Source organism: Protopterus annectens, chromosome 1.part1 (assembly GCF_019279795.1).
Source record: "Protopterus annectens isolate FY-2018-M chromosome 1.part1, PAN1.0, whole genome shotgun sequence".
NCBI lineage: Eukaryota > Metazoa > Chordata > Ceratodontiformes > Protopteridae > Protopterus > Protopterus annectens.
In genome coordinates this window covers 529264357-529291116 of record NC_056726.1, presented here as the reverse complement: position 1 = coordinate 529291116, position 26760 = coordinate 529264357, and the positions used below count along the sequence as shown (strand labels likewise).

At 43.5% G+C, this 26760-nt stretch overlaps 1 protein-coding gene across 2 annotated transcripts in view; it reads left to right on the top strand.

Moving 5' to 3' along the window:
• EP300 (E1A binding protein p300) overlaps positions 1–26760 on the top strand; it is a 1713356-nt gene that overhangs the window by 855401 nt on the left and 831195 nt on the right. For both annotated transcript variants that reach the window (XM_044076495.1, XM_044076487.1), the window contains exon 10: positions 19602–19776. In XM_044076495.1, coding sequence (XP_043932430.1) covers positions 19602–19776 — 175 coding nt within the window. The remainder of the gene's footprint in view (positions 1–19601; positions 19777–26760) is intronic.

Sequence of the window (26760 nt, the reverse complement as noted above, 5' to 3'; positions counted from 1 at the left end):
CTACTTGGGACCTTAACTTCGTGTTGGAAAAACTAACTCTGCCTCCCTCTGAACCAGCAGCATCTGCAGAGCTACAGTTCCTGTCTTGGAAGACTGCTTTCCTTCGGGCCATAACCTCAGCAAGAAGAGTATCTGAGATACAGGCCCTCATGGCAGTACAGCCATTCCTTATTTTTCATCAGGACAGAGTTTCATTGAGAACCAATCCTACATTTATGCCAAAGGTAGTATCCAGGGTTTCATTAAATCAAGCTATTCACTAGCCTACCTTCTTTCCAAACCCACAAAACAAAGGGGAGAAACTTTTGCACACCCTGGACATACACAGACAGTTGCGCTACTACTTGGACAGAACTAAAGGTTACAGAAAAACTGACCAGCTGTTGGTAGCATATGCTGCTGGTACACAAGGAAAAGCAATTTCCAAACAGACAATTTCAAAATGGATAGGGAATTGCATTCGTTTTTGTTACTCCTTTCATGGAAAAACTGTGCCAGCTAACATTAGACCTCATTCCACGAGAGCCACAGCCACCTCCACAGCCTTCTTAAGAGGGGTGGCTACCAAGGACATTTTAGAAGCTGCTACATGGAGCTCCGTGCATACATTTGCCAAGCATTACAATTTACCTTTATATTCCAGATCCAGAGCAGGCTTTGCTACGGGTCCTGCAGGGCATTTTAGCTACACCATCCTTTACATAGTTCCTCCACCCCAGATTGGCTATGGTATTCTACCCATATGTGATGACTGCAGATGCATCCTTGAAGGACATAGTACAGTTTTGTACCTACCATAAATGTAGATGTCCGATAGGTATGCATCTGCAGTCAGGTTTACCCTCCCTCCTTCCCCTCTGTGGTATTTCTTGGGTACTTACCCCTCTTATAGCTAGCTGGGGGATCTATTATGGTGTATTTGTTTTTATATTATTGTGCATGTTTGGATTTTTAAATGTATCTCTCCAAATTTAGCCTTCCTTAGAGGGCACCTGGCATCTGGGGCAAGAAAAACTGAGGAAGATGGCGTCGGCTGATCCTTTTATACCCCAGGCGCTCTGACGTCGGGGAAAGTGCGACATCAGCCGACGCCGGACCCAGACTTTGAAATCCGGCCGACCGAAGGGCTGCCTGAGGCAGGACAACCCATATGTGATGACTGCAGATGCATACCTATCGGCCATCTACATTTGTGGTAGGTACAAAACTGTACTTTAGCCCTAGGGCCTTTATAAGCCTAGCCAAAAAGGTACCCTTGCTTTCGCCACCCAAGAAAATTATTTTCCTGTGCCCCTGTTGAGCAGAGCCACAGAAGTGATACCTGGGGTGAATTTCCTATTTCCCATCCAATCATCAAGATTTTTCGTGGAGTGCTAATGAGGAGCTCTGTTTGACATAGATAGGTAGTCTGTTCCAGAGTATGGGAAGTTTCCTGGACAGGAATCTATCCCTCCAGCATGTTCTGTTTATTGTGGTGACAAGGTTTAGGTCCCTAGAGCTTGTAGCTCGGAGGGATTGGGATTTCTTTAAGTGGAGCATGTCCAACAGCTCTGGGTTTGACGTAGCTTTGTATGTTAGGCAGAGATCACCTCTGAGTAGGCGATATGCGACAGAGTAAAGCTGGAGTTTTTTTTAGACGGTCTGCGTAGGGCATCTGTTTAAGGCCAGTAATCCTCTTTGTGAGGTATTTCTGTGGCCTTTCCAGTTGTAGATGTCTTGTGAGGTACATACCAAAAGGGGCGTTGTACTCTATAATGGGTCTAATGAGTGATGAGTAGAGGGGAACAATGACCTCTTATTTTCTGGATGAGAAACCTCTTGTGATGAGGTGAGCCACGTAGAAGGATTTCCTGACCACTGTGGCATTGTGATTATCAAAGGAGAGATTACTGTCCACCTGTGTCCCAAGGTCTCTTATCACACTTTTGGCGTTAAGTAGACTATCACTTATGTGGTAGTTCATGGGTGCAGAGTTTTTACCAAAGGGGATGACAATACACTTTTTGGCATTGAGCTTCAGGCCATGGCTTTGACACCAGACATCTGTCTCAGTGAGGCCCTTTTGTAGGATATTCACATCGTTAGGAGTTTCAGTTATGGCTCCTAGTTTGCAGTCATCTGCAAACTTTCTTAGTCAAAGACCTTCTGTGTTAGCCTGTACTTCAGAGAAGTAGATACCAAACAGGAGAGGACCCAGGACTGAACCCTGTGGTACTCCACTTGTCACTGGTCTGAAGTCGGATTTGGAGTCTGCTTCTTTCACTGTGTGGGTTCTGTCCATGAGCCAGTTGGCAACCCATCTTGTGACATGGGGATTTATACCTAGTTTAGTGAGCTTATCTATAATTCCAGAGTGGGGGATGGTGTTGAAAGCCTTGGCGAGATCTAGATAAGCTGTGTGAACCACCTTAGCCTCATATATGGCTTTGGTGACTGCTTCAAAGAAGTCAGTTAGGTTTAGGAAACATGGTCTGCCTTTTACAAACCCGAACTGGGTAGGGTCCAGAGTTTGGAGATTACCATTGTCTTTGTTTATGAGTTCCATGATGATACATTCCATGGCCTTGCAGACCAGGCTCGTCAGGCTAATGGGGCGGTAGTTCCCGGGGTCCGTCGTGACTCCCCCTTTGTGGAGTGGGATAACTGTCGCGGTGTGCCATTCAGTGGGCACAAAGCCTGAGGGGTGAGGCTGTGATTGAAAATGGTACTTAGGTAGGGTGCCAGTTCATTTCTGTAGTCCGTGTAGAACGCAGCCTGGAATATTGTCAGGTCCCATGGATACTGTGTTCTTGGCTTTGGAGAGTGTGTTTTTTACCTGTGCAGCCGTGATTACAGGAACTTTGCATTCTTCTGGTATAGAGATGGGCCCTCTAGGGGGTGAGATGGGGGTAAAGTTAGCACTGAAACTATCTGCCAGAATGTTGGCAATATCTGTTGGTTCTGTATATTTAGTGCCATTGTGCTGTAACTCAGAGCAGATCTGAGTGTTGCCATTGAGATTCTTGACATAGCTATAGAATGATTTGTGGTTGTTTTTAGAGTCAGTGGCAATTTTGTTTTCGTAACTAGCTTTGGAGGATTTTTTGAGGGATCTCAGCTTCTTAATAAGGTTGACCAGGGTGTTCCTCCAGTCATGGGATTTTACTCTTTTTTTTTTTTGCAACAGTTTCTTTCTTCTGTTGTAGAGTTTGTTTATGGCAGAGAACCACCAGATTGGCTTCCTTTTTTTGGAGGATAGTATCTTGGTTCTATTAGGAATAGCATGATCCATGCACTTGTGTAAGTGCTTATAAAGTGCATTTGTGTAGGATTCAGCAGTCGTACCTGTATTGTCCGTCTGCATGGGTGTCATGAAGTTTGCCACTTCTGTCTTAAGAAGTGTGAAGTTGGCTTTGGAGTTTTTACGGTGGTTTCCCTAACTGGGGGTGGGGACAGGATGTGGATGTCTAGGGTAATTAGCTTGTGGTCGGATCTGACCAATGAGGAATTGACCTCTGGTGTGGAACACCGGTTGCCCATGTTGGTAATGACTAGGTCTAGGATATTGCTGCCTCTGGTGGGGGTGTGAATAAGTTGATCCAAGGCATTGGAATTTATGAATTCCAGAAAACATTGAGCAAAAGAGTTGGTACATGAGTAGTTTTCCCAGTTAATGGTGGGGTAGTTGAAATCGCCCATTATTAGGGTGTTGGGTTGTACCCTAATACTTTCCATTGTATCAAGAAATGAGGAGTGGGAATCCTGGGGCATGGTGGGGGGCCTGTAGCAAGCTGCAGTTTAGATTGTGGTCTTGCCCAGAGTTAGTTGCACTTGGATAATCTCGGATGCATTATGCTGTGCAACTGTCCTGGAGGTGTGGATATCCTTAATGAATATGGACACGCCTCCACCTTTAGTGCTTCGTTCTGGGTTAGGTGGCCGAAAGGTGTGGTATGAATTATAGCCTGATAATGCAGGGGTGCTCTCTAGAGCTTTGAACCAGGTCTCAGTCACTGCACAGATGTCAATGTTCTCCATTTTAAGGAGTGCCTTGAGTGAGTGCATTTTGAGGTTTAGACTTCAAGCATTGAGTAGCATTACCCTCAGATTTTGCTTGCTTGTACCTGTTACGGTGGTGAATTTGTCATTTGAACCTTCCCTAAAAAAGGCACTATAGGGGTGGCAGGAGCCTTTGCCAGTATCCAGAATCCCAAGGGTGACAGGTGCAGGCCATCTCTGGCAAAGCATCGTGGTTTGTCGATCATGTCGTCCCATGCAGACAAATACTGGATCCCCTTAAAATGACAAAAGAAGCTTAGCCAATTGTTGGTCAATCATTTTGTCCTTGTACTGTGGTGTCATTCTGGGTGATGACCGGATGCTACTCAGGGCTGGAGTCATACCTGCCTGGGCTACAAGATCAGAGAGCTCCTCCATGTCTCTCTTCATGTAGTCCAGGGAGGTACTTCTCGGGTCATTCACACCAACATGGACAATGACAGTGTCATATTTGTACTTGTTGTGGAGTGACCTGAGTGCGTGCGTTGTGGCGGATCCTGGCACGGGACAGGCAGCTGACAGTAACTTTCTACTTGTTTAGCCTGGTGAGTGGAACATCAGTGTGCCTTACTATAGAGTCACCTATGACTAGAGCGTTGGGTACATTGTTATGCCTTATGGGCTGTGGTTGAGTGGCACACTGAGTTTGTGAGCTATGTGTCATTTGGGTTGTGTTGGGGGGTGGAATTTGCTTGCGTTTGGGTTGTGTTGGGGGGTGGAGTTTGCTTGCGTTTCTGCTTTGGAGGTCCCTGATGCTTGGGCAGGTTTTTATTGAGAGCCTCCACGAATGTAGGTGTGTTTTTTGTGTTTCTGTGTGTGTGTTTTGGTGGTGTAGGCTTTAAGGGACTATGTGATGTGTGGTGTGGTGCAAGTGTTTACCTTCTCTTGACTGTCTAGTCCAGTCTTGGGTGAAGAGAACTTTGCTTCGAGTTTGGCTATATAAGTGCATCTTTCACAGGTTGTAGTGTTGGATGGTAGGAGGAGAGGGTTGTCTGTGTACATGAGGCAATTGCTGCATTGCCCCAAGATGCCCAGATTCATCAGGTAGACAGGAGAAATCACCGGGAGCTGACCCTTAGACATGCCTGGATTGGTGCTTAGTTATTAAGTACTAAAAACTGCTTTCCTCTAGACAAGTGAGGAAAGTTGAGTGCTGTAGTAATTTGCAGCTTAATTAGTGCTTGCAACGAGTTCTGAACAAGTGCCGAGTTCAAAGAAACTGATTTGAGTGCTGAAACTAGAAAACAGGCTAGTTCTAAGAAACAAAATTAAGCTTGAAAGCTTCCGTCTAACACAGAAAGGCTTGGGGGCTCAGAAGCGTACAAACAGTCTAGACCACTTACAGGAAAGGCAGGAAACCAGCTTTAAATTTTTATTTTTCTTTCCCAGATGCTCTCTGTACACAGTAGGAGTTCCTGAAATCAGAATATGATCTCCCTGCACTCAGTTGAGTGAGCAAATGAGATGGGCCCAGAAGGAGTATCCAAACACAAATTTACAAGAGGGGCGGGCAGTTTCAAAGACACCAAGATTAACACCAAAACAAAACCAGGGAGGGAGGATGGTGAACTAAAAAACAGTCAAAACATCCAGTTCAGTTAATATTCAATGCAGCACAAATAAATCAATTAAAATGCTATATTTGAAAAAACTGCAGATATAATTTACTTAAATTCTCTTATACGTCCAGTTGAATACAGCTAGATCTTAGCCGGCCAGAGATCAGGTTTTAAGCAGAAAATATTCCAAAATGTACCACTTAAATAGGCAGTAACAGGATATCAGTGAATGAGACTATCCCCGACTGCAATTACTGTCTATGCAAGATTCCAATAGGCAATAAAATCTAGCAAGCACTAACAGAAAAAAAGTCAAAACTTTCAGTTCAGTTAATATTCAATGCAACACAAATCAATTAAAATGTTGTATTATTTGAAAAAAGTGCAGATAAAAGGTACTTAAATTCTCTTATACGTCCAGTTAAGTGCAGCTCGATCTTAGCCGGCCAGAGCTCAGGGTGTTAATGCATGTAGACCACAACAAGCTCCATTCTTCCAATTTCTGCTGTGTTGTGTCGCAGTGAAGTCACAGTATGGATCTTATTCCTGACTTACATTGTACGAACGTACCTGCATTCCCTTGTGCATTTATTAGGTTGGAGTTGAATATTTTGCAGTATGGGCCATTCCTTCTCACCAAAAGGCCACAGGAAGTCATGACTTGAGTGTTATGAAAGAAACTGCAGGTGTACGGATCAGGGCTTCAGCCCTCCTGTACCTCTTGGTCCATTTAGCAGCTACTGCCTTAAGTGACATTTTGCCTTGACCAATCAGGAGGGTGTTTCATTGGGTAGTGAGATGACACTGGTTATGTAGGCTCATCATGACCCTCATTGGTCTGCTGCTGATGTGGGGTGATGAATGATTCCTACCAGTGTTACTGTGGAGTTAGCTTCTGCTGAAGTCAAAAGTGCTATAGAGACATCTGTCTGTGAGGGCATTGGCGCTTGCCATCTGTCTGTGGAAAGGAAGTCAAGATCCTGCTTTGTTGTGCTCTGGTGAGATGACAAAGCTGTATTTTGGTATGTGAACAAGCAGGGAGACATGTAGTTTTACCACCTTTGCAGACTGGTGATGTGATCTCGGATACTCTTCAAGGTGTGCTGTTGCTACCATTTTTTCTATTGCTTGCAGTTTGGCTCTTGACCCTGATGCTCCTGAGAAAGTGTGATGGTGAATTACCTCATCTCTTTTCACAGCCTGTGCCCTTTCTTTGAAGCTAAAGATTAGGGAGACCTGCTAAATGAAGGTCTTCTAGAAGTAGGGTGTTCAGAGAAATAATTGGCTTGCTGTAGAGGAGAATGTGTTGCTCTTCCTGCTTGGGGCATCAGTGCAGGGGGGTTGCTTGGATACACACCACCTCTTCCATGGTTTGGAAGATTCTTTTATGCCTCTTGTTGTTTGATCACTTAAATGTGTGAATTCAAGTTCCTTTATTTATGTACACAGTTTAGTACAGCATTCAACATGATGTTGAATGTAGGCAGATTTTCGTTTCAGATTATAAAATATACAAAGACAGTTGGATCATTAGGAGAAAGTTAATACAGATTACTGTTCAGTTTTTCCTCTTAATAGCCCCTTGGAAGCTGAAAATGGGCATGGACTCAGTGTCAGGTTTTCTCTAAAACTACTTTTTAGGCTCACCACTAATGTAAAACATTGGTTCAGTATTTTGTACAAATAAAAGTTGGAATTTGTTTTACTGATGTAATTAATTGTTGGGGATGTTTTTTAATCTAAATGGTGTGGTGTCTTAGTGAAAGATGTTATGTACTTGAAATTCAATTTAAGAAGCTTGTGAGATTATTGCTTTATGCTTGTTTAGATTGTGGTGTAGACAGTTTTGTTTTCTACTTGTTTGAATTGGTTACCAGTGGTCAGTAGATGCTGTTTATAGTTGATTTTTGTGTTGCATTGCTGACTGGTCAGAGTGAAGAATTATGGTATCCTACCATCACTACTTTATATATTACTAAAAACAGAACAGTAGTATCTAAAGAATCAGTTATGCTGGTGGGGCAAAATTGTGTGTCTGGTTGTGTAGTGAGGGACAAAACATTTGTTATTGGAGTCTCTCTTTGGTGGGTCTGCTGTTAAGAAAATCCTGTCTAGCTTCCTTCAGTCCATTTATTAGTTATGTATGTGTTTATATTTTGTGACGCTCCCATGTTTGGTGTTCCTTGGCTCGACGTTATAACAATGTGATCTTAAGTGCTACAGTAGTAGAGTGTACCTTTGCCCCTGTAGGTACAGTTTATTTCCTGTTGCTCACAGTTTGAATCAAGACCCTGTTCGCTATCGAGGACTGTTCTCATATTCATGGCCTACAAAGCTTAAAGCATTCAGGTGAATCACATGACTGTTGGGTAATAAGCCAAGATTTAAAACCAGCATCACCTTTGGCACTTTAAAGAGAGGTGCTTGACCCCAAGTGCTGCAGTAATTGATAGCATTTCAGCCTGACCACCAAGAGACACTGGAATGAGGAACTCTGGGCATATCCGACATATGTCATAAGATGGCTGTCTCTGAGCATGCTGAATATGAGCATCTGCAGAAGGGCTCCATATGCAGCCCTTGGCCAGTTCTGAAGCAGTTTGAGATGGTGAGGGAAGCTGATGTCAGACATTGGTCAGACAGTTCCGGAGGCTAGTCAGTGTTCAGGATAGCCTTAAGGGTACCCCATGTGTTGCTACTTTCATCTCATTCACTTGAGAGTTATCTAAATCAGCAAACATTAAGCAGTCTTTGAGTGATTGAGGTGCATGTCTAGCATCCACCTTGAGGGGTGGCCCCCATTATTATGTTAACACCACCCTATTTCAGTGGCTTGAGAGCCTTTAGTATTAGCTTACTCCTTTGGTACAATCTGTAGAGTCCTCTTTTACCGTTCATTTGGGTGCATTCAGGACAAAAGATGCTTCTCTCCAGTTTTCCTCATGAGTCTAACATGGCTAGGTGACAGAGTGAGGAAGATCCACTGTGGCTTCCTGTTAGAGTTATCAGTTGTCACGCCCCTTGTGTCACAGTTTTACATCTGTAATGCCCAGCGATATGGCTGTTAGCGCATGCACTATTAGGATTCCTGGCCTGATGCTTACTGAAGACCTGGCTATCACTTGTCCCATGACCTGAAGCCTAACCCTGGGCATGTTGGTCTTGCACAAGCCTAATCGTAAAGCTGAGCAAAGGAAAGTCGCATCCTGTATGTCATGGAAAGGGGGGCATAATTCGGCTAGAGACCTTTACCTCTGAGATAGTTTAGACTAGTGAGACACCCGCCAAATAATTCTTACTTTAGCTTACAAAGTCCAGGATGGACTGATGAGCACAAGTTTAGGTAGGACATTTTTAGTTTGCAAAACTCTCTTTGAACAGACTTCAGGAATTGGTTAAAGATATGCAGAAAAGGAAATAGGCATTGACCACTGTGGTTCGGGGAAGTTTGTATGACATCCACTGGTTTTCTTCTCCTATTTAAGGCCCACCCACTTTGCCAGGAAACAACAATCTGCTTTATATTTTGTAGATTTGGATGGTACCAGTGTCGGACATTTTTATCCATCCTTCCCAGTCTCCTCCTATAGTGTCTTTTTGGTGTGAGACTCAACAGGCACCACTGCCTTAATCTTGACTGATACCCCAGGTTGTGATTGTAGGTGACTGGCTCTTTGAGTTTTCACAAGTTAGAGAACCTTAGCCAAGGACTACTGGTAGTGGATTTGACATCTGGTGGCCCCATCTTATAACTGTAAGGTCCTTCCTTAGAAAGTGCTTCACTGACTGCTCACTTGTTTTCCAAAAAGCCCCTGAACCATGTTACAACTATGCTTCTTGCAGCTGCACAGTTCTCCTTCAGGGAGAGAGCTAGTAGATGTTCATAGTGTTTCACTGTTGCAGTCATTACAGTTGGGTTATCCTGCTGGCAGGTCCGAGTTCCAAAGTCTTTGTCCAGCGTCAGTTGCTGTCGCCTCTTCCCTGATGTCAGTGCGCCAGGGGTATAAAAGTTGCAACCGACGCCATTTTCTTCAGTCTTTCTTGCCGCGAAGCAAAAGCAGTTCGCAAGTGCCGGTCGGCCAACTCCTGAGATTTTCGAAATTGAGTTTCAGAACCGAAGTCTTCAATAAAGCTAAGTACCCCGTTGGGGAAACCTTTTCTTACTCCAGACCGATGTCAGAAAAAGTTAGCAATTGTATTTTTTGTGGGAAGCAAATACCTCATAAGGATTTTAACTCTTACTGTATTCCTTGCCTAGCCCCTGATCACAACATTGCTAGCTGTCAGTTTTGTGCTAGATTTAACCAATGCACTAATTAAGCGTCTGTTCGATTTTGCATTTCATTACTTTGCCCAAAGATTTAATTATATAATGCCGCCGGAACAGCTGATGACCGGAGTTTACAAAAAATGCAAGGACAAGGAAAAGGATAGGCATCCGAGGTCCAAAACCGACGACGAGGCCTCTGCTAGGCCAGTCGCCAGTTCTCAGTGAGGCGCTTTCGCAGCCCCTTGCGCCCTCTACCTCAGAGCCACAGGCCGCTTCCGACTCTCACGTGGAGCAGACTGGGCACATAATGCAATATGCAATCATACATTTGAAATATCATTTTTTTGAAAAAAAACTATTTGGAAAAAATTTCGCGTTGGGGGGTATATTGTATAGATGTGATCATTGTTATTCATTACATATTTAGTAAGGGACACAACTAAAAGAAAAGAGAACATCTTGTTTTGCACAGTTGTTTCTTCATAAGTGATATGAGGTGCATACAGTATAAATGAAATTAATGTTATTCATTACAACACAGTAAAGGTGATAGAACATGTATCTCACGTATTTCATGTATTTTGACGTATTTCTCTCATGAGTCTCTATGTTATTCACAGTTCTATCACTCTTTGGTAAGGTTCAAGATTCATAGTCTGAAAAAGAAATGAAATGGGTTGGTTGATTGTTTGATTGTTTAATTGTTTGATGGAGTGTCTGATTGAAGTTAATACATCAAGTTAAAGATATAAAAGGTGTGGTGAAACATGAGTTAAATGTATTCCTTGAGAAGGCGAAGGCCGAGGTACCAGAATGCAATAAAGAAGAAGACTTTCACCATTTACCAGCGTGTCTGAGTTGCGTTCTCAGTTTTTTTCTTCTACTTACATTTTGCCAGTGTTTTTTTATCCAGACCGATGTCAGTAAAAGTTAATAATTGTATTTCTTGTGGGAAGCAAATACCTCATAAGGACTTTCACTCTTACTGTATTCCTTGCCTAGGCCCTGACCACGACGTTACCAGTTGTCGGTTTTGTGCTAGATTCAATAAACGCACTATTAAATGTCGGTTTGATTTTGATTTACATTATTTTGGCCGAAGGTTTAATTACATAATGCCGTCGGAACAACCGATGACCGGAATTTATAAAAAATGCAAAGACAAAGAAAAGGACAGGCATCCGAGGTCCAGAACTGACGGCGAAGCCTCTTCTAGGCCAGTCGCCGGTTCTCAGTGAGGCGCTTTTGCAGCCCCTGACACCCGCTACCTCAGAGCCACAGGCCGTAACCGACAGCCACGTGGAGACACCAAGGCCTGTGGAAACTCAAGGTATTGGGCCTACGGAAACTATTCCCTCAGATGGGTCCGGAGCCGCTGAGCAGGCATCGGCTTCTGAGGGTGTTTTCAGACCTTCACAGCTTACAATTAAGCCCACTACAGCAGCCAAGGCAAAGTCAAAAACACCATTAAAGGCAAGGAAACAAGTGCAGCATTCTCCAGAACAGTCATCCATGCCAAAGAAACAGATGCTTAAAATGGCTGAAGACCTAATTACTTTAATCAGGGGTTCCCATCCCCCTCCTGACAAAAGGCCTAGGCAAGACACTGACTATGATTCCTCTGACCAGGTTTCCATTTCCTCTGATTCCTCTTCTGATCAGGGATATTCTCTCCCTCCCTATGAGGACTCTGATGCAGAAGAGTCTATACCTTCAGCCTCTCCGCCTGAGGATTCTTCTTTTGGGGAAACCCTGCACACCATGAGGGAGCATTTCCATTGGGAGAGCCAGGATTATTCAGAATCCTAGAAAAGTCTCAGAGACTTCCTTTTATTGCCTCAGCACAGGCCCCTGGCTACTCCCCCTGTGCTTGATATTGTTGATAATGTTTTCTCTGAATCCAGTCTGTCTCCTGATTCTTTACCCCCTGCACCAGTCAAGGCAGACAGGTACTACAGGGTCCCTGACTCTCATAAATTTCTTTACAAAAACCCCGCTGCAGTCCCAGAAACAATTTCTCAGGGTCCTAAAGGGGTTAAGGCTTCCACTGCTAAAAATCCTGTCCCCTCTGATAGGGATTCCAGAGCTCTGGACAGATGGGGGAAAAAAGTTTACACTTCTGCTACTTTGGCTGTAAGGGCTTTAAATTGCCAGTTTCACATGCTTAAATATCAACAGTACCTCATGTCATTGTTAAAACAGAAAATGGTTTCAAATTCAGAAAGTCCTGACAGTAAGGAAATACAGGATTTATTGCATAAAGTTGAACAAGTGGGAAAGCATACTCTGCAATGTGGTTTTGATTCATTAGAGGCTTCTTGTAGAGCCACAATTACAGGCTCTGTTATTCGAAGGCATGCTTGGTTGAAAGAACAAAGTTTACCTGACCATGTTAAAGTAAAATTATTGGATGTTCCACTACAGCATGATACTTTGATGTTAAGGCAGTAGAGGTGTTAAAGAAAATGGAGGATAAAGCAAAATATATGCAGACAGTGAAGGATTTTTTACAGGTTCAACCACCTAGATTTAGCAGAAACTGGCCTTCAAAAAATTGGTCCTTTCCAGTGTCAGACAGGCCACAGAGGCAGATACAGACGCCCAAGAGGCAGATCTCAGCCCCAAGGCTCCTACAGACCTAAACAATGGGATGCTTCAGCCCCCAAAGGAAGAGGGGAAGACAAATCACAACCTTATAGGAAACAGTCCCAATGACTTCCCTCTGCAAATGCCAAGCACTTACCTTTTGGCAGCACCCCTAGGGGGAAAGCTAGCACTTTTCACAAAAAATTGGCACATGATCACCCAGGACCAATGGGTGCTGAATATTGTTTCTCAGGGTTACAGGTTCCACTTCCACACGCTTCCAAAATCAAAAGGTATGCCAGACTTGCCACAAAACCAATGGGCAGAGGCGCAAAAACAGATTGCTGCTCTTATGGCCATGGGAGCTATTCAAAGAGTTCCACAGCAAGAACAGGGACAAGGATTTTACTCAAGACTTTTCTTAGTACCCAGAAAGGACAAAGCCTAGAGACCAGTACTGGACCTGTCAATCCTAAATACTTTCCTGGATGTTCCAAGATTCAAAATGTTAACACTACAGCAACTTCTGCCCATGCTGGGCAAGGAGGCTTGGCTAGTTACTTTGGACGGCAAGGAGGCATACATGCATGTCCCAATCAGACAATCTTGCAGAAGATACCTCAGATTCATAGCAGGCTCAATGTATTACCAATTCTCTGCACTCCCCTTTGGCTTATCTACTGTGCCCAGGGTCTTCACAAAATGCCTGGCACCAGTAATTGCATTTTGCAGACAAAAAGGAATTCAAGTATATCCCTACTTGGACGACTGCCTTATTCAAGCAGAGAGCAAGGACATTCTTCTAAAGCATCTGGCGTTTGAAAATAGATTACTAATTTGCCTAGGGTACACAGTAAACGAAAATAAATCAAAACTAGTGCCCTCTCAAGAGATAATATTCCTGGGTGCAAGCTTAAATACAACTGCCCAGATGGCTTAATTAACGCCAGACAAACAAAGGCAACTGACTCTTTACTTTCAAATGATAGCAACAAAGACCCAGCTCCCTGCAAGAAAAATTCTGCAGGCCCTGGGCTTCATGGCATCCTGCATTCTACTAATTCCATATGCAAAATTGCATATGAGGCGACTACAGTGGTATCTAAAAAGTGTTTGGACTCAGCATTGTCACAGCCTGGAGACCATCATAACTTTAATTCCTTGCCTGCAACAGGAGTTTCGATGGTGGTTCCAGGCCTGTCACCACAACAAGGGACAGCCTTTCACCTTACCCACAGCCAGGCAGACATTAACAACGGATGCATCGGATTATGCCTGGGGGGCACATGTGGCAGGAAAATGTATTCAGGGCACGTTGCCCAAGGAATAAATGCATCTTCACATCAATCAAAAATAGATGCTAGCTGTACAAAATGCCCTGACAGCTTTCAAGGACCTACTACATCCAGGGCAACTATTAATAAAGACTGACAATACTACAGTTATGTGGTACATAAACAAGCAGGGGGGCACACATTCCTATCCCCTATGCAGGCAAGCCATGACTTTGTGGAACACAGCACTGACCTATCAAGTACATCTGCAGGCACAATTCCTGCCAGGAACAAAAAATGCACTGGCAGACGAACTAAGCAGAAATCTTATGGATCCTCACGAATGAAAACTAAATCCACAAGTGTTCAGCATGATAACGAGGAAATGGGCCGCCCAGACATAGATCTTTTTGCCTCCCCTCACAATTAGCAAATACAGAAATTCTGCACAAGAACTTATCACTCAAGCATGGAAAGTGGATGCTCTGTCATTCAGCTGGAAAGGCCTGACGGTCTATGCCTTCCCTCCGATGCCTCTTCTTACCAATGTGCTCCTAAAAGTCAGACAAGAAAGGCCAAAAATGATCCTGATTGCCCCAGACTGGCCACGCCAGCACTGGTACCCAATCCTAAAGAGCTTGTCTCAAGGCCCAGCTTGGCTTCTACCTCAAATTCCTCATCTTCTGACACAACAAAACAATCAGATTCTGCACAGTCAACTCAGAACCTTAAATCTGGCAGCATGGCAGATAATGTAGCCACTCAGACTGCACCTCTCTCTAAAGCTGTTATGGATGTAATTTTGGAAGCCAGGAGACCCAGCACTAGGAAATCTTATGCAGAAAATGGAAGAGATTCTGTGCTTGGAACCGGGCACAAGGGCTCGAACCACTTGCCCCTAATATACCTCAGATTTTACCATACCTAACTGAGATGCTGGACAAAGGCCTATCTTTCTCATCTATTAAAATCCATGCCTCTGCCATTTCAGCTCATTACAATATGGAACCTCACATTTTTTCACATCCTCTACTATGACAGTACCTCAGAGGGTCAAAAATATAAGACCCCCAAGGAGAGAGCACCATTACCAACTTGGGATCTCAATTTTGTTTTAGAAAAACTCACATTGCCTCCCTTTGAACCAGCTAGCACAGCTGATCTAAAATTCTTATCATGGAAAACTGCTCTGCTCCTAGCAATAACTTCAGCAAGAAGAGTCTCAAGAGTTGCAGGCATTAATGGCTGTGGAACCTTTCATCATTTTTCATCAGGACAGGGTTTCTCTTAGGACAAACCCAACATTCATGCCAAAAGTGGTCTCCAATGTAGACTTAAACCAAACCATTCATTTGCCTACTTTCTACCCAAATCCCCAGAATAAAGGGGAGAGACTTCTGCACGCTTTGGATATACACAGACAGCTACGATTCTACTTAGACAAAACAAAAGCTTTCAGAAAAACTGAGCAACTGTTTGTAGCCTATGCTGCAGGATCACAAGGAAATCCCATTACAAAGCAGACAGTCTCAAAATGGATAGGACACTGCATCTGTTTTTGTTATGCACAACATGGCAAATCAGTGCCTAATCATTCTACCAGAGCAGCGGCCACTTCAGCAGCTTTTCTCAGAGGAATACCAACCAAAGACATTTTAGAAGCTGCAACCTGGAGCTCAGTGCACACTTTGACCAAGCACTACCACTTACCTCTCTACTCTAAATCCAGAGCAGGCTTTGCCACTGCAGTTCTGCAGGGCCTGGTAGCCTCTCCAAATCCAATTTAGACCCAGCCACCCAACCTCAGCTTTGGGATTCTACCCAAGTGTAATGACTGCAACAGTGAAACACGATGAACATAGTACAGTTGTGTACCTACCATAAATGTAGATGTTCGAGTGTATTCACTGTTGCAGTCCAGGTAACCCACCCACCATCCCCCTTTTCATTGCTGGTACTTTTCTGTACTTCTCAACTCTATACAACCTATGGTGGTGTATTTGCTTGTAGATAAAGGAAATGTTTATAGTATTATATGCATGTTTTTGGCATAATTTTATCTTTCCAGCCATCCTGTCTGGGGGCACCTGACATCTGGGGTAAGAAAAACTGAAGAAAATGGCATTGGTTGCAACTTTTATACCCCTGGCGCACTGATGTCAGGGAAGAGGCGACAGCAACTGATGCTGGACCAAGACTTTGGAACTCGGGCCGACTGCTGGTTGCCTGCCAGCAGGATAACCCAAGTGTAATGACTGCAACAGCGAATGCACTCGAACATCTACATTTATGGTAGGTACACAACTGTACTTTTTCTTCCTGTTCGTCATTCTAAATGGATCTAGAGCTTTCCATTAGGTTACACCTCAGTGATTTCACCGAATACATTTGGTATGCCTAATTCTTGGTGATGAATCCCCAGAAGCCCACATTTTTGGTCCATCCTACCAGAAGTATAGTGCATGCCCACCCTAGAAAAAAGTAACCGTGGATGCCAGTGTCTTTTTTTTTCTTTTAATTTTTCATTTGTTTTCCAGGTTAGTCCTACTAGGTTGACTAGTAGCCTGTTTTCAGGGGAGACCAGAGGTGGTGATATTTATACTGTGAGGGGAAATTTGGCCAGGTAATCCGAGAACTTCCCCTACTCTCTTCGATAGGTGCAGTGGGATCTTTTACATCCACCTGAGCTGCCACCAACTCAAGGAGATGGGGCCTCTGTGTGAGGTGTCATCCAAAAGACAACACACTGAATGCAGCACCCCCATTATGCTGTGCTGCAGTATCAGTAATTGATCCACCTGGTGTGGGAATAAAATGCACAGTGTTCTGCACCGCAAGTGAGTATGCTTCCTGTTACACCACTGGAACTGTAAATCCCTCATAAAGATTCCCAAATACAGCATTTGTACTGCTCAGGCCTTAAACTTGATTTTGCTAATTGCAGTATTTGCCGGAGTTTTCATCCAAATATTTTTAAGAGAAGACTGAAACCTTACAGATGTACCAAGCCAAAAAAGACGTGTGTATTTTAAGCCACAAGGAAGTAAATAAATAACTTTATAAGAGACCCCAAGTTTTAGGCTACAGGCATACAAAACATTAGTTTATTATTTCTAGAGCTTTGGTAGTTACATGCCTTCAAAGTCCTTTATGTGTGCTTGTGGTAGGCAGACCCAGCTTGATCTGGATTCATTCTGGACTACAGTCCAGAAGTGCCTCTTTCATGTGGGTGAGCATCCAATTTGAAGCAGAAGGGGTGCTTCTGTGAAAAGCAGAGCTAAGTTACTTATAGTTTGCTTGGAGTACCAAAACTTATTCTCCCTAAGCTGGAAGCTTGCACCCCCACATCACCAGCAGGGATTTCCTTTGAAGTAGTACTCAAGGAACCAAATGAAAAGAGCAATATGTAGATGAAAAAACCTTTGATATTAATTTCCTTGGAAAAAGAGCAAAGTGAACAAGGTCTTAGCATCTTTACTAGACCTGCCTGGGGTGTGGTGGCTCCAGTTAGTAAGCCATTGGCCTCACCGTCTATAGTACAGCTATGTTTTGATACCCTTCATGATATTTACAGCAGAGTAGTGTCTCTTCCATCAGACCAGACCCACGTTCATTCATTTACTGTATTACAGTTGTTTGGTGGTTCCCAACCAGTGGATCAGAAGAATGTGGACAAGAGGACCTTTTTGGTGTATTTTTTGACGGGATTTGTGACTCATTGGTTACTAGAACTGTTCTTCCTAGGCTGACTGCTCCACTAGACTTAAGTTCCACTACCACTGGATAAGGAGGTGGACCAGTCACAACAGAGCCACTTCTTCTGCCACAACTATTTTTGTCTGTCAAAAGTTTGAGGTGTACTTGCTGTGTGTCAAAGGGTAGGTGTGTTCCCTTTTGCCAGGCAACTGTACCCAGCACATGTAGTCTGCATGCCTCTACCAAGAGGAAGACTACCCCTGACCTAACCACTTTACTCTTGACATCACTGAGGATGAAGTAAATCTTGTCTCTGCAGATTTAGACTTCCTTAGGATATACAAATGAGGAAGTGTTCCTGTCATTAAGCTGTGTGCCTGAAGATGTCTGACTCTTGGCTTGATGCAGAAGTATTTTAAGTGTCCCTATGAAAAATGCATGGGCTCCCAAAGATGAAATATGGACCTGCTAGGTACTGTCTAGACAAAGCCCACTGCTATTTTGAGTTCCAGGTGTATGACCACAATTTTGAAAAAGCAGCTATAGAATTAAAATGTCACCCTTCACCTAGAAAACCAGACCACTAGTGTAAAGTGGAGTATAAGACCAAGTATTTGTACAAAAATCTTGTGGCAGATATGATTAGTATGTTTCTGGGTGTGAGAAGGGTTCAGGAGTGGCACCCATTAACACTGTGCCAGATGGTAAGAAAAAGTTTTTGTTTTTTTGTTTTTTAAAGTAGAGTTGGCCAAAAAAGTTTATACTTGTGAAACACTGGTCATCAGAAACGTCAACTGCCAGACTTAAGTAGTAGTGCACAATTTCCTTCATAAACATGTTAAAAAAAATTATTTCTGCAACAGATCCACAGTGTCAGTCCATCAGTTGTAATTGTACAGTAAACTCTCAGTTAACCGGAACTGAAGCAACTAGCACTCGCAAACAGCCGGCAAAAAAAAAAAATCAAAGAAATACAGTACAATTTTCATCTGTTACACATTGTTTCCCCCTGCAGAAACATTTGAGTTCGAGTTTTAAAAAGGATGATGGGAATAAATTCCCTCTCCCTAACCCCGAGAACAAGTCAAATCAAATATAGTATAGGGTACAGTACTAGTCAGACTTATTTTTAATAGTAACTCTCAAGCAGCCAGGAACTACAGTTGTCTGACATCTACCAATCCCCATGGGTGCCGGTTAACTCAGAGTTTACTGTAGTGCCTTAACATTTGCTTTGGCAAGCAAGGATTGGGCATGCCACAACAATAAATCTTATTATGGATTCTAACAACTGAAGGCTCTTCATCGATTTTGGGGAACAGTGCCAGATTGAGTCATTTGTCCATTTTGGACGGGGAGCTTTATCTGGATTAATTCCAGACTGAAGTCCAGAATTATTTGATGCATCTTAGCTACCATTTGATTTCAGTGTGAGAAATTTGAATGAAGGTATGTTTAGCAGCCTTGTAAGCATTCTTTAAGTTGTTGGAACTTTAGCTTTCATTTTAGTGTTGGTTAATAAGACTGCAGTTGGTAAGGAATTTTTATTTGCATCTGATTATTTCTTTATTTGCACACACTCATTTCCAGTTAAAAATTCAAGTTCTTCTAGCTACTTGAATTTTACAATTAGGACTGTGTGCTTAATTTTGAGTTGACCGCTGTATTAAGTTCTGTTTCTTGGAAAAAGGTCTTTCTGGCATTCAGTCACATTTCAAACTTTAGAACCCCAGGCAGTCGGGGTGGTCTATGGGATTTCTTTTGAAATCAATGGCGTGGAACTTTTCTTTGGGGAAGAAGGAGGGGTCTGTTTAATGCAGGTACTTATGACTGAATGCTGAGCACCATCTTGAAGGCTTCACAGTGTCTGTCAGTTACCTATGAAAATATTTTTATTGCCCACATTTATCTATCTCAAGTTTTTATTTTTATCCTGCAAGCACATCAGGGAGCTGTTAGATTGTTAGCTATAATGGTGTACCGTCATTGACGTATTTAAGATTTGATGTGTTAGGTTTGCAGATTATGGGAATAGTATTATCTTTAAATAAAATACATTTTACTACTAGAAAACATTAATGTGTTGAATTTTATTTCTATAGTTTTAATCTCAAAAATTTGTACTGTTTACAGTGCTAACATATTTTATGTGAATAATTGGTACTTTTTCTTTTATAGGCAGAATATTATCATCTTCTTGCTGAGAAAATCTATAAGATCCAGAAAGAGCTGGAAGAAAAACGAAGAACCAGGTTGCTGAGGCAGAATTTGATGCCAAATGCCCCAGGCATGACTTCTACAGGCTTGACCCCCGGTCCTACTATGAGCCAGTCTCAGTCAGTGATGCTTTCAAGTAAGAACTGCTTTGAAGATGTTCGGTGTAAAACCGATGTTTGTGCTTGGCATTTACCTTACTTATCCCTTGCTAGAAATTCAGGTGCATATAAGGAGGTCTTTGTGCAAATTTTAATTCGGAAAGAAGCTGTTTTTGTTCTTTTTGGTTTAGTTTGTATCTTTATGCTTCGCTTGAATGTTGTAGGTCCTACCTTCACGCTAGGTGCTTGTATTAGTGCTCCAGTACTGTCACTATAGTGATACAGCGGTGGAGGGGGTGGAGGGCAGCTGTATTGCTGAAATGCCATCTTTTGGGCGGTGAGGTTAAACTTAATGTCTCTTGCCTGAGTTGGTGGTAACTCTGATGAAATAAAAGCTCCCGTGGTACTTAAAACGCATGGGGCAATCTCACCAGTGTCCTGACCAGACTCATTAGTATCAAAACCACCTTAGGTTTACCATGCGGGTACGCAGTACTGAAAGGATCAAAACCAGATACCATACTTTAATGCACAGCCTTAAAGGGTATATGTGTATGTTTGTATATATATATATATATATATATATCTCACCCTGCGAGAGCTGAAACAGTACAATGTAATTTAAACTTTCATTGTAATTGAACTTATGTTCCATCTTTGGGTCTCCTAAGAAGCTGGTGGCCTGTGTATTCAGTGACTGCTAACATTATTGCATCCTTCTGTGTTAATATCAACAAAGCAACAAAATTATATTTTATCACACTTTTGGCATTAAGCTGGCATGTACTTTATGAATATGTATTTAAATAGTTGCCAACTGAATGAATGAGGTGCTTGCTTTTGTGGACTCTTATTGCATGACTGTTGATTCACTAAAGGGGATGGGTTATTGCAGGAAGAGTACCAAATGCTGCAGCATCATTCGTTATAGCAGTATAAAGATATAATGTATAAAATTATAAAGAGTTTTTGTCCATTTACTCTCTATTGTTGCTTTCTTGTGATAGGGAAGAGTTGATAAGAGCAGGTGTTTATTTTATTGTTTATCTTTTGTTGACCATGGTAATCCCACTAGGCTGGTGACCACATTTCAGAGCAGACCTAAGATGATGTTTGTACTACCTGAGAGAAATTTGGTCAGGGCATCTGGAAACTTCCTCTTCTCTTTAGATGTGCTAGATGGCACAGGAGGGTTTCAATAGCAGCAAGGAAGTAGACTAATGGAAGCAACAGGATGGAGGAGGAGAGAAGTTGTGGAGAGTTTAGAGGCAGAAAATAAGAATATGGAGAATAATTTGTTTGATTTAAGTATCAGAATGTAGATAAACATTCCAATGAGGTTGTTGATAAAATGAGCAGTGTTTAGCTGTTTTACTGGAGAGAAAGTAAGCAAGCCTGTTGGAGTGGTGTAGATAAAAGAACTGGTGCCAGTTCTCTTTGCAGATGATGTCCAGGAGACAGATCTGCTGATGTCCTTCAAGGATGCATCTGCAGTCCTTACAAATGGGGTTGTCCTGTCGTCAGGCAGCCCTTCGGTCGACCGGATTCCAAAGTCTGGGTCTGGCCTCTGCTGGTGTCGCACTTCACCCGATATCATAGCTGCAATTCTTCGGGTATAAAGGCATCAGCCGACGCCATTTTCCTCAGTCTTTCTTGCCGCGTGGTGCCCGAAGCAGAAGCTGTTCGCAAGTGCCGGTCGGTCAGAACCAGAGATTACTACTACAAGTACCGAAGACTTCTAAAAAGCTAAGTACCCCGTTGGGGACTCTTTCTTGCCTCAGCCGATGTCAGAAAAAGTGAATAACTGTTTAACTTGTGGGAAACAAATACCTCATAAAGATTTCCACTCTTACTGCTTACCTTGCGTAGGCCCAGACCACGACGTAGCAGCTTGTCTAGCCTGTGCTTCTTTCAACCGGCGGACGCTTAGACGTCGGTCGGAATTTGCTGAAGAGTTTTTCGGCTCCGATTTTGCTTACATTATGCCGTCGGATACTCCGACTACGCAAATTTCTAAAAAGCGCAAGGAAAAGGACCGACACTCGCGGTCCGCGATTTCGGCCGAAACCGCGGTTAAGCCAACCGCGAGTGTCTCGGTTTCGGCTGAAACAGAGTCCACGGTTCTTCCTTCGGCCGAAAGCTTGCCACTTACCGAGGCCTCATTCAGCCTGGCTGAATCTGCTACTGAAATCCCACCTGCTCTTGCAGGTTCACAGGATTTATCTGATACTATCCCTTTGGATATTTCTACCCCTGCACGTGGAGCTGCTAGGCCTCCTGCATCCATGTCGATTAAGGCCTTTGACAGAGCTAAAGCAGCAAAAACTACAAAATCTGTGCCTGCTAAGACCCCCTCTCACAGGCCTAGCTCTAGTTCACAAATGCTTAGTCTAGCTGAGGATCTCATTTCTTTGATCCGGGGATCCCAGTAACATCCAGACAGGGCCTCTCACCCACCTCTAGAGAAGAGGACTAGAGTAGAGACCCCTGAGCCAGCTTCTTCAGATGGCTCCTCTGATGAATCAGATAATTCAAACCCTCCAGAGGGCCCCTTTTCTCCTTATGAGGACTCTGATGCAGAAGAGTCCATTCCTTCTGCCTCTCCGCCTGAGGAATTTTCTTTTGGGGAAACCTTGCATGCTATGAGGGAACAATTTCAATGGCAGGGCCAGGATTTTTCAGACTCTAGGAAAAGGCTTAGAACCTTTTTGCATTTGCCACAGCATAGGCCTTTAGCCATTCCTCCAGTCCTTACTGTTGTGGATGATGCTTTTAATGATGCTTGTACTGCTCCTGATTCTCTTCCTCTGGCCCCTGCTAAGCGCGATAGGTACTACAGGGTTCCGGACACACATTATCATTTGTATAAGGCCCCTTTTGCAGATCCCGAAACTATCTCCCAGGGACCCAAGGCTGTAGCACCTACTTCTACTAAAAACCCCCTCCCCTCTGAAAGGGAATCTAGGGCCTTAGAGATGGGGTAAAAAAGTTTACACTTCTGCTACTCTTTCAGCTAGGGCCTTGAACTGTCAATTCCACATGATTCAGTATCAGGAATTTATGTTAGACCAATTAACTAAAAAACTGTCCTCGGATGAACCATTAGACAAAAAAATCTGTACAGGAAATGGTACATAACATTCAGCAGGTCAGTAATCATTCCTTAAAATGCGGCTATGATGCACTGGAGGCTTCCGTTAGATCAGCCATGACTGGCACAGTGATCAGAAGACATGCATGGTTAAAAGAGCAGTCCTTACCAGACCATGTTAAATCAAAGCTCCTAGATGCTCCCATGGATAAGCTCAATTTGTTTGGCTCCCCTGCGCAGCAGGTGCTGAAGAAGGTGGAAGAGAAAGCAAAACCTGTCCAGACAGTCAAGGATTTCTTGCAGGTCCAGCCTCCAAGGTTTAGCAGGAACTGGCCTTCCAAGAATTGGTCCTTTCCAGACACCTCCAGAGCTCCGAGAGGCATGAATAGGCGCTCAAGAGGCAGGGGTCAATCCAGAGGTGCCTACAGGGGACGTCAATGGCAGGCTAACAACCAGCGAGGTACAGCCAGAGATCCAGCCACCACCACTTCCACAGGACAATCGCAGTGACTTGGCTCTGGCACTGCCTACCAGGGAAAAACTAGAGGCACCCTTAGGCGGGAAGCTAGCCTTATTTTCAGTAAACTGGCATTACATCACAGGAGACAAATGGATTTTACAGACAATAGACCAAGGTTACAGGTTTCACTTCCATACTCTACCAAGGAAGAGAGGAATGCCAAACCTACCTCCAAATCAGAAGACAGAAGCTCTAGAACAAATAACTCACTTACTAAGGATGAGAGCTGTAGAAAAGGTACCATCTATGGAACAAGGGCAAGGATTTTACTCCAGACTCTTCCTGGTACCAAGAAAAGAAAACCAATGGAGACCTATTCTCGACCTGTCCGCTTTAAACACATACCTCATTGTTCCAAAATTCAAAATGCTGACCCTACAGCAGCTTCTTCCCATGCTGGGCAAGGAGTCTTGGCTGGTAACTCTAGATCTCAAGGAGGCATACCTGCACGTCCCCATACGACCAAATTGCAGAAGATACCTCAGATTTCTTGCAGGATCAGAGCATTATCAATTCTCAGCATTGCCCTTTGGCTTATCTACTGCGCCCAGAGTATTCACGAAATGCCTGGCATCAGTAATTGCTCATTGCAGGCTTCAGGGAATTCACATTTACCCTTACCTGGATGACTGCCTGTTACAAGCGGACAACAAAAACAAATTAACAAAATATTTGGAAAGGGTCATTCATCTACTACAAGCCCTGGGATACACAGTCAATATAAAAAAGTCAAGGCTGATACCATCCCAAAGGATAACCTTCTTGGGTGCAGATCTGGACACATCAAAACAAATGGCATTCCTGACAGTAGAAAAACAGGAGCAACTCCCTTTCTACTTCATGGCATTAACAAAGCAGAACCAGCTAACAGCAAGAAAAGTCCTGCAAGCTCTCGGTTACATGGCATCCTGCATAATATTGATTCCACATGCCAGACTACATATGAGAAAGTTACAGTGGTATCTAAGGAATTTATGGTCTCAGCACAAGCACAGCCTAGAAACCCAAATTCCAATAATTCCATGCCTGAAACAAGAATTCCAATGGTGGGCTCAGGCCTGTCAATCAAACAAGGGACTGCCCTTCCACAGCACTCAACCAAGCCAGACCATCACAACAGACGCCTCAGACCTCTGTTGGGGGGCACACATGCTGGACAAGTGCATACAAGGCTTATGGACTCAAGACCAGCTGCACCTACACATAAATCAAAAGGAAATGCTGGCAGTAAAACTGGCAATTCAGGCATTCAGACCATTTCTTCAACAGGGTCAACTGCTGATAAGGACGGACAACACCACAGTTATGTGGTATATCAACAAACAGGGAGGCACACATTCATACCCTCTATGCCGGATGGCAATGGACCTCTGGAATGTGGCACTGAGCTTCAACATTCAGCTACAAGCAATTTTTGTGCCAGGAAAAGAAAATATACTAGCAGACATCCTAAGCAGATCTACCACGGATGCCCACGAATGGATGCTGCATCCGGACATCTTCAAAACCATTACAGGGAAATGGGGACTACCAGAAATAGACTTATTTGCATCCCCACACAATCGCCAACTGAAAAAATTCTGCACAAGGACGTACCACCCGCTTGCTTGGAAAGTGGACTCCCTATCTTTCAGTTGGAAAAACCTGACAGCATATGCATTCCCACCTCTTCCCTTGATGCACAAGGTGCTATTGAAGATCAAAGAAGACCGTCCAAGGATCATCCTGATAGCTCCAGACTGGCCAAGGCAACATTGGTACCCATTACTGAGGAGTATGTCTCGGGAACAAATATGGCCTCTGCCCCTAGTTCCCTTGCTGTTAACACAGAACAACTTCAAAACCCTGCATCCAAACCTGAAAACACTGCAGCTGGCTGCCTGGAACATTGCATAAGACCAAATAACCCAGATTTATCTCAAAGGGTTAAAGGCATTTCTTGGAGGCTCGCAGACCCTCAACAAGAAAAAATTATTCAGCAAAATGGAAAAGATATCTCATTTGGAGTACTGCAAAAGGAGAGAATGTGTCACTGGTAAACATAGCTAACATCCTGGAATACTTGGCAGAGCTCTTCCACAACGGCCTGTCCTATTCTTCCATTAGGATTCATGCATCAGCTATTTCAGCAGAATACAACTTGGATCCTCCAGTCTTCTCACATCCTCTGCTCAGGCAGTTTCTGAGAGGGATTAAAAATGTAAAGCCACCTAGAAAGCCACCATTGCCAGCATGGGACTTGAACTTTCTGCTAGAAAAGTTGACACTCCCTCCTTTCGAGCCAGCAGCAACAGCAGAATTACAGTACTTATCATGGAAAACTGCTTTCCTGCTTGCAATCACTTCAGCAAGAAGGGTATCTGAGCTACAGGCATTAATGGCAGTACAGCCCTTCCTGGTCTTCCATCAAGATAGTGTCCATGAGAACTAATCCTACTTTTATGCCAAAGGTGGTCTCCAGGGTATCTTTAAATCAAGCTATCCACCTACCTACATTCTTCCCCAACCCACAGAACAGGGGAGAAAGACTGTTGCATACCTTGGATGTACATAGACAATTACGTTACTACCTGGACAGGACCAAGAGCAATAGAAAAACTGACCAGCTACTGGTAGCATATGCAACAGGAATGGAAGAAAAAGCAATTTCAAAACGGAAATTGCATTAGATTTTGTTACTCCTACCATGGGAAGAAAACTCCAGAAAACATCAGGCCTCATTCTACAAGGGCTACAGCCACTACCACAGCTTTTTTATGAGGAGTGGCTACCAAAGACATTTTAGAGGCTGCTACTTGGAGCTCCGTGCATACATTTGCCAAGCATTATAATTTACCTTTATACTCCAGATCCCGAGCAGGTTTTGCCACTGCTGTTTTGCAAGGGATCTTAACTACACCATAATCTTATTTCTCCTCCTCCCCCAGTTTGGCTATGGTATTCTACCCATTTGTAAGGACTGCAGATGCATCCTTGAAGGACATAGTACAGTTTTGTACCTACCATAAATGTAGATGTCCGATAGGCATGCATCTGCAGTCAGGATTACCCACCCTCCTTCCCCTCTGTGGTACTCCTAGGGTATTTGCCCATCTTGTAGCTAGCTAGGGGAATCTATTATGGTGTATTTGTTTGTATATATGTACATACATGCTTATTTTTTGTTTGTTCTCTACTATTTGGAACCATTTGCATTTATCCAAATTTAGCCTTCCTAGAGGGCACCTGGCATCTGGGGCAAGAAACACTGAGGAAAATGGCGTCGGCTGATGCCTTTATACCCGAAGAACTGCAGCTATGACGTCGGGTGAAGTCCGACACCAGCCGAGGCCAGACCCAGACTTTGGAATCCGGCCGACCGAAGGGCTGCCTGACGACAGGACAACCCCATTTGTAAGGACTGCAGATGCA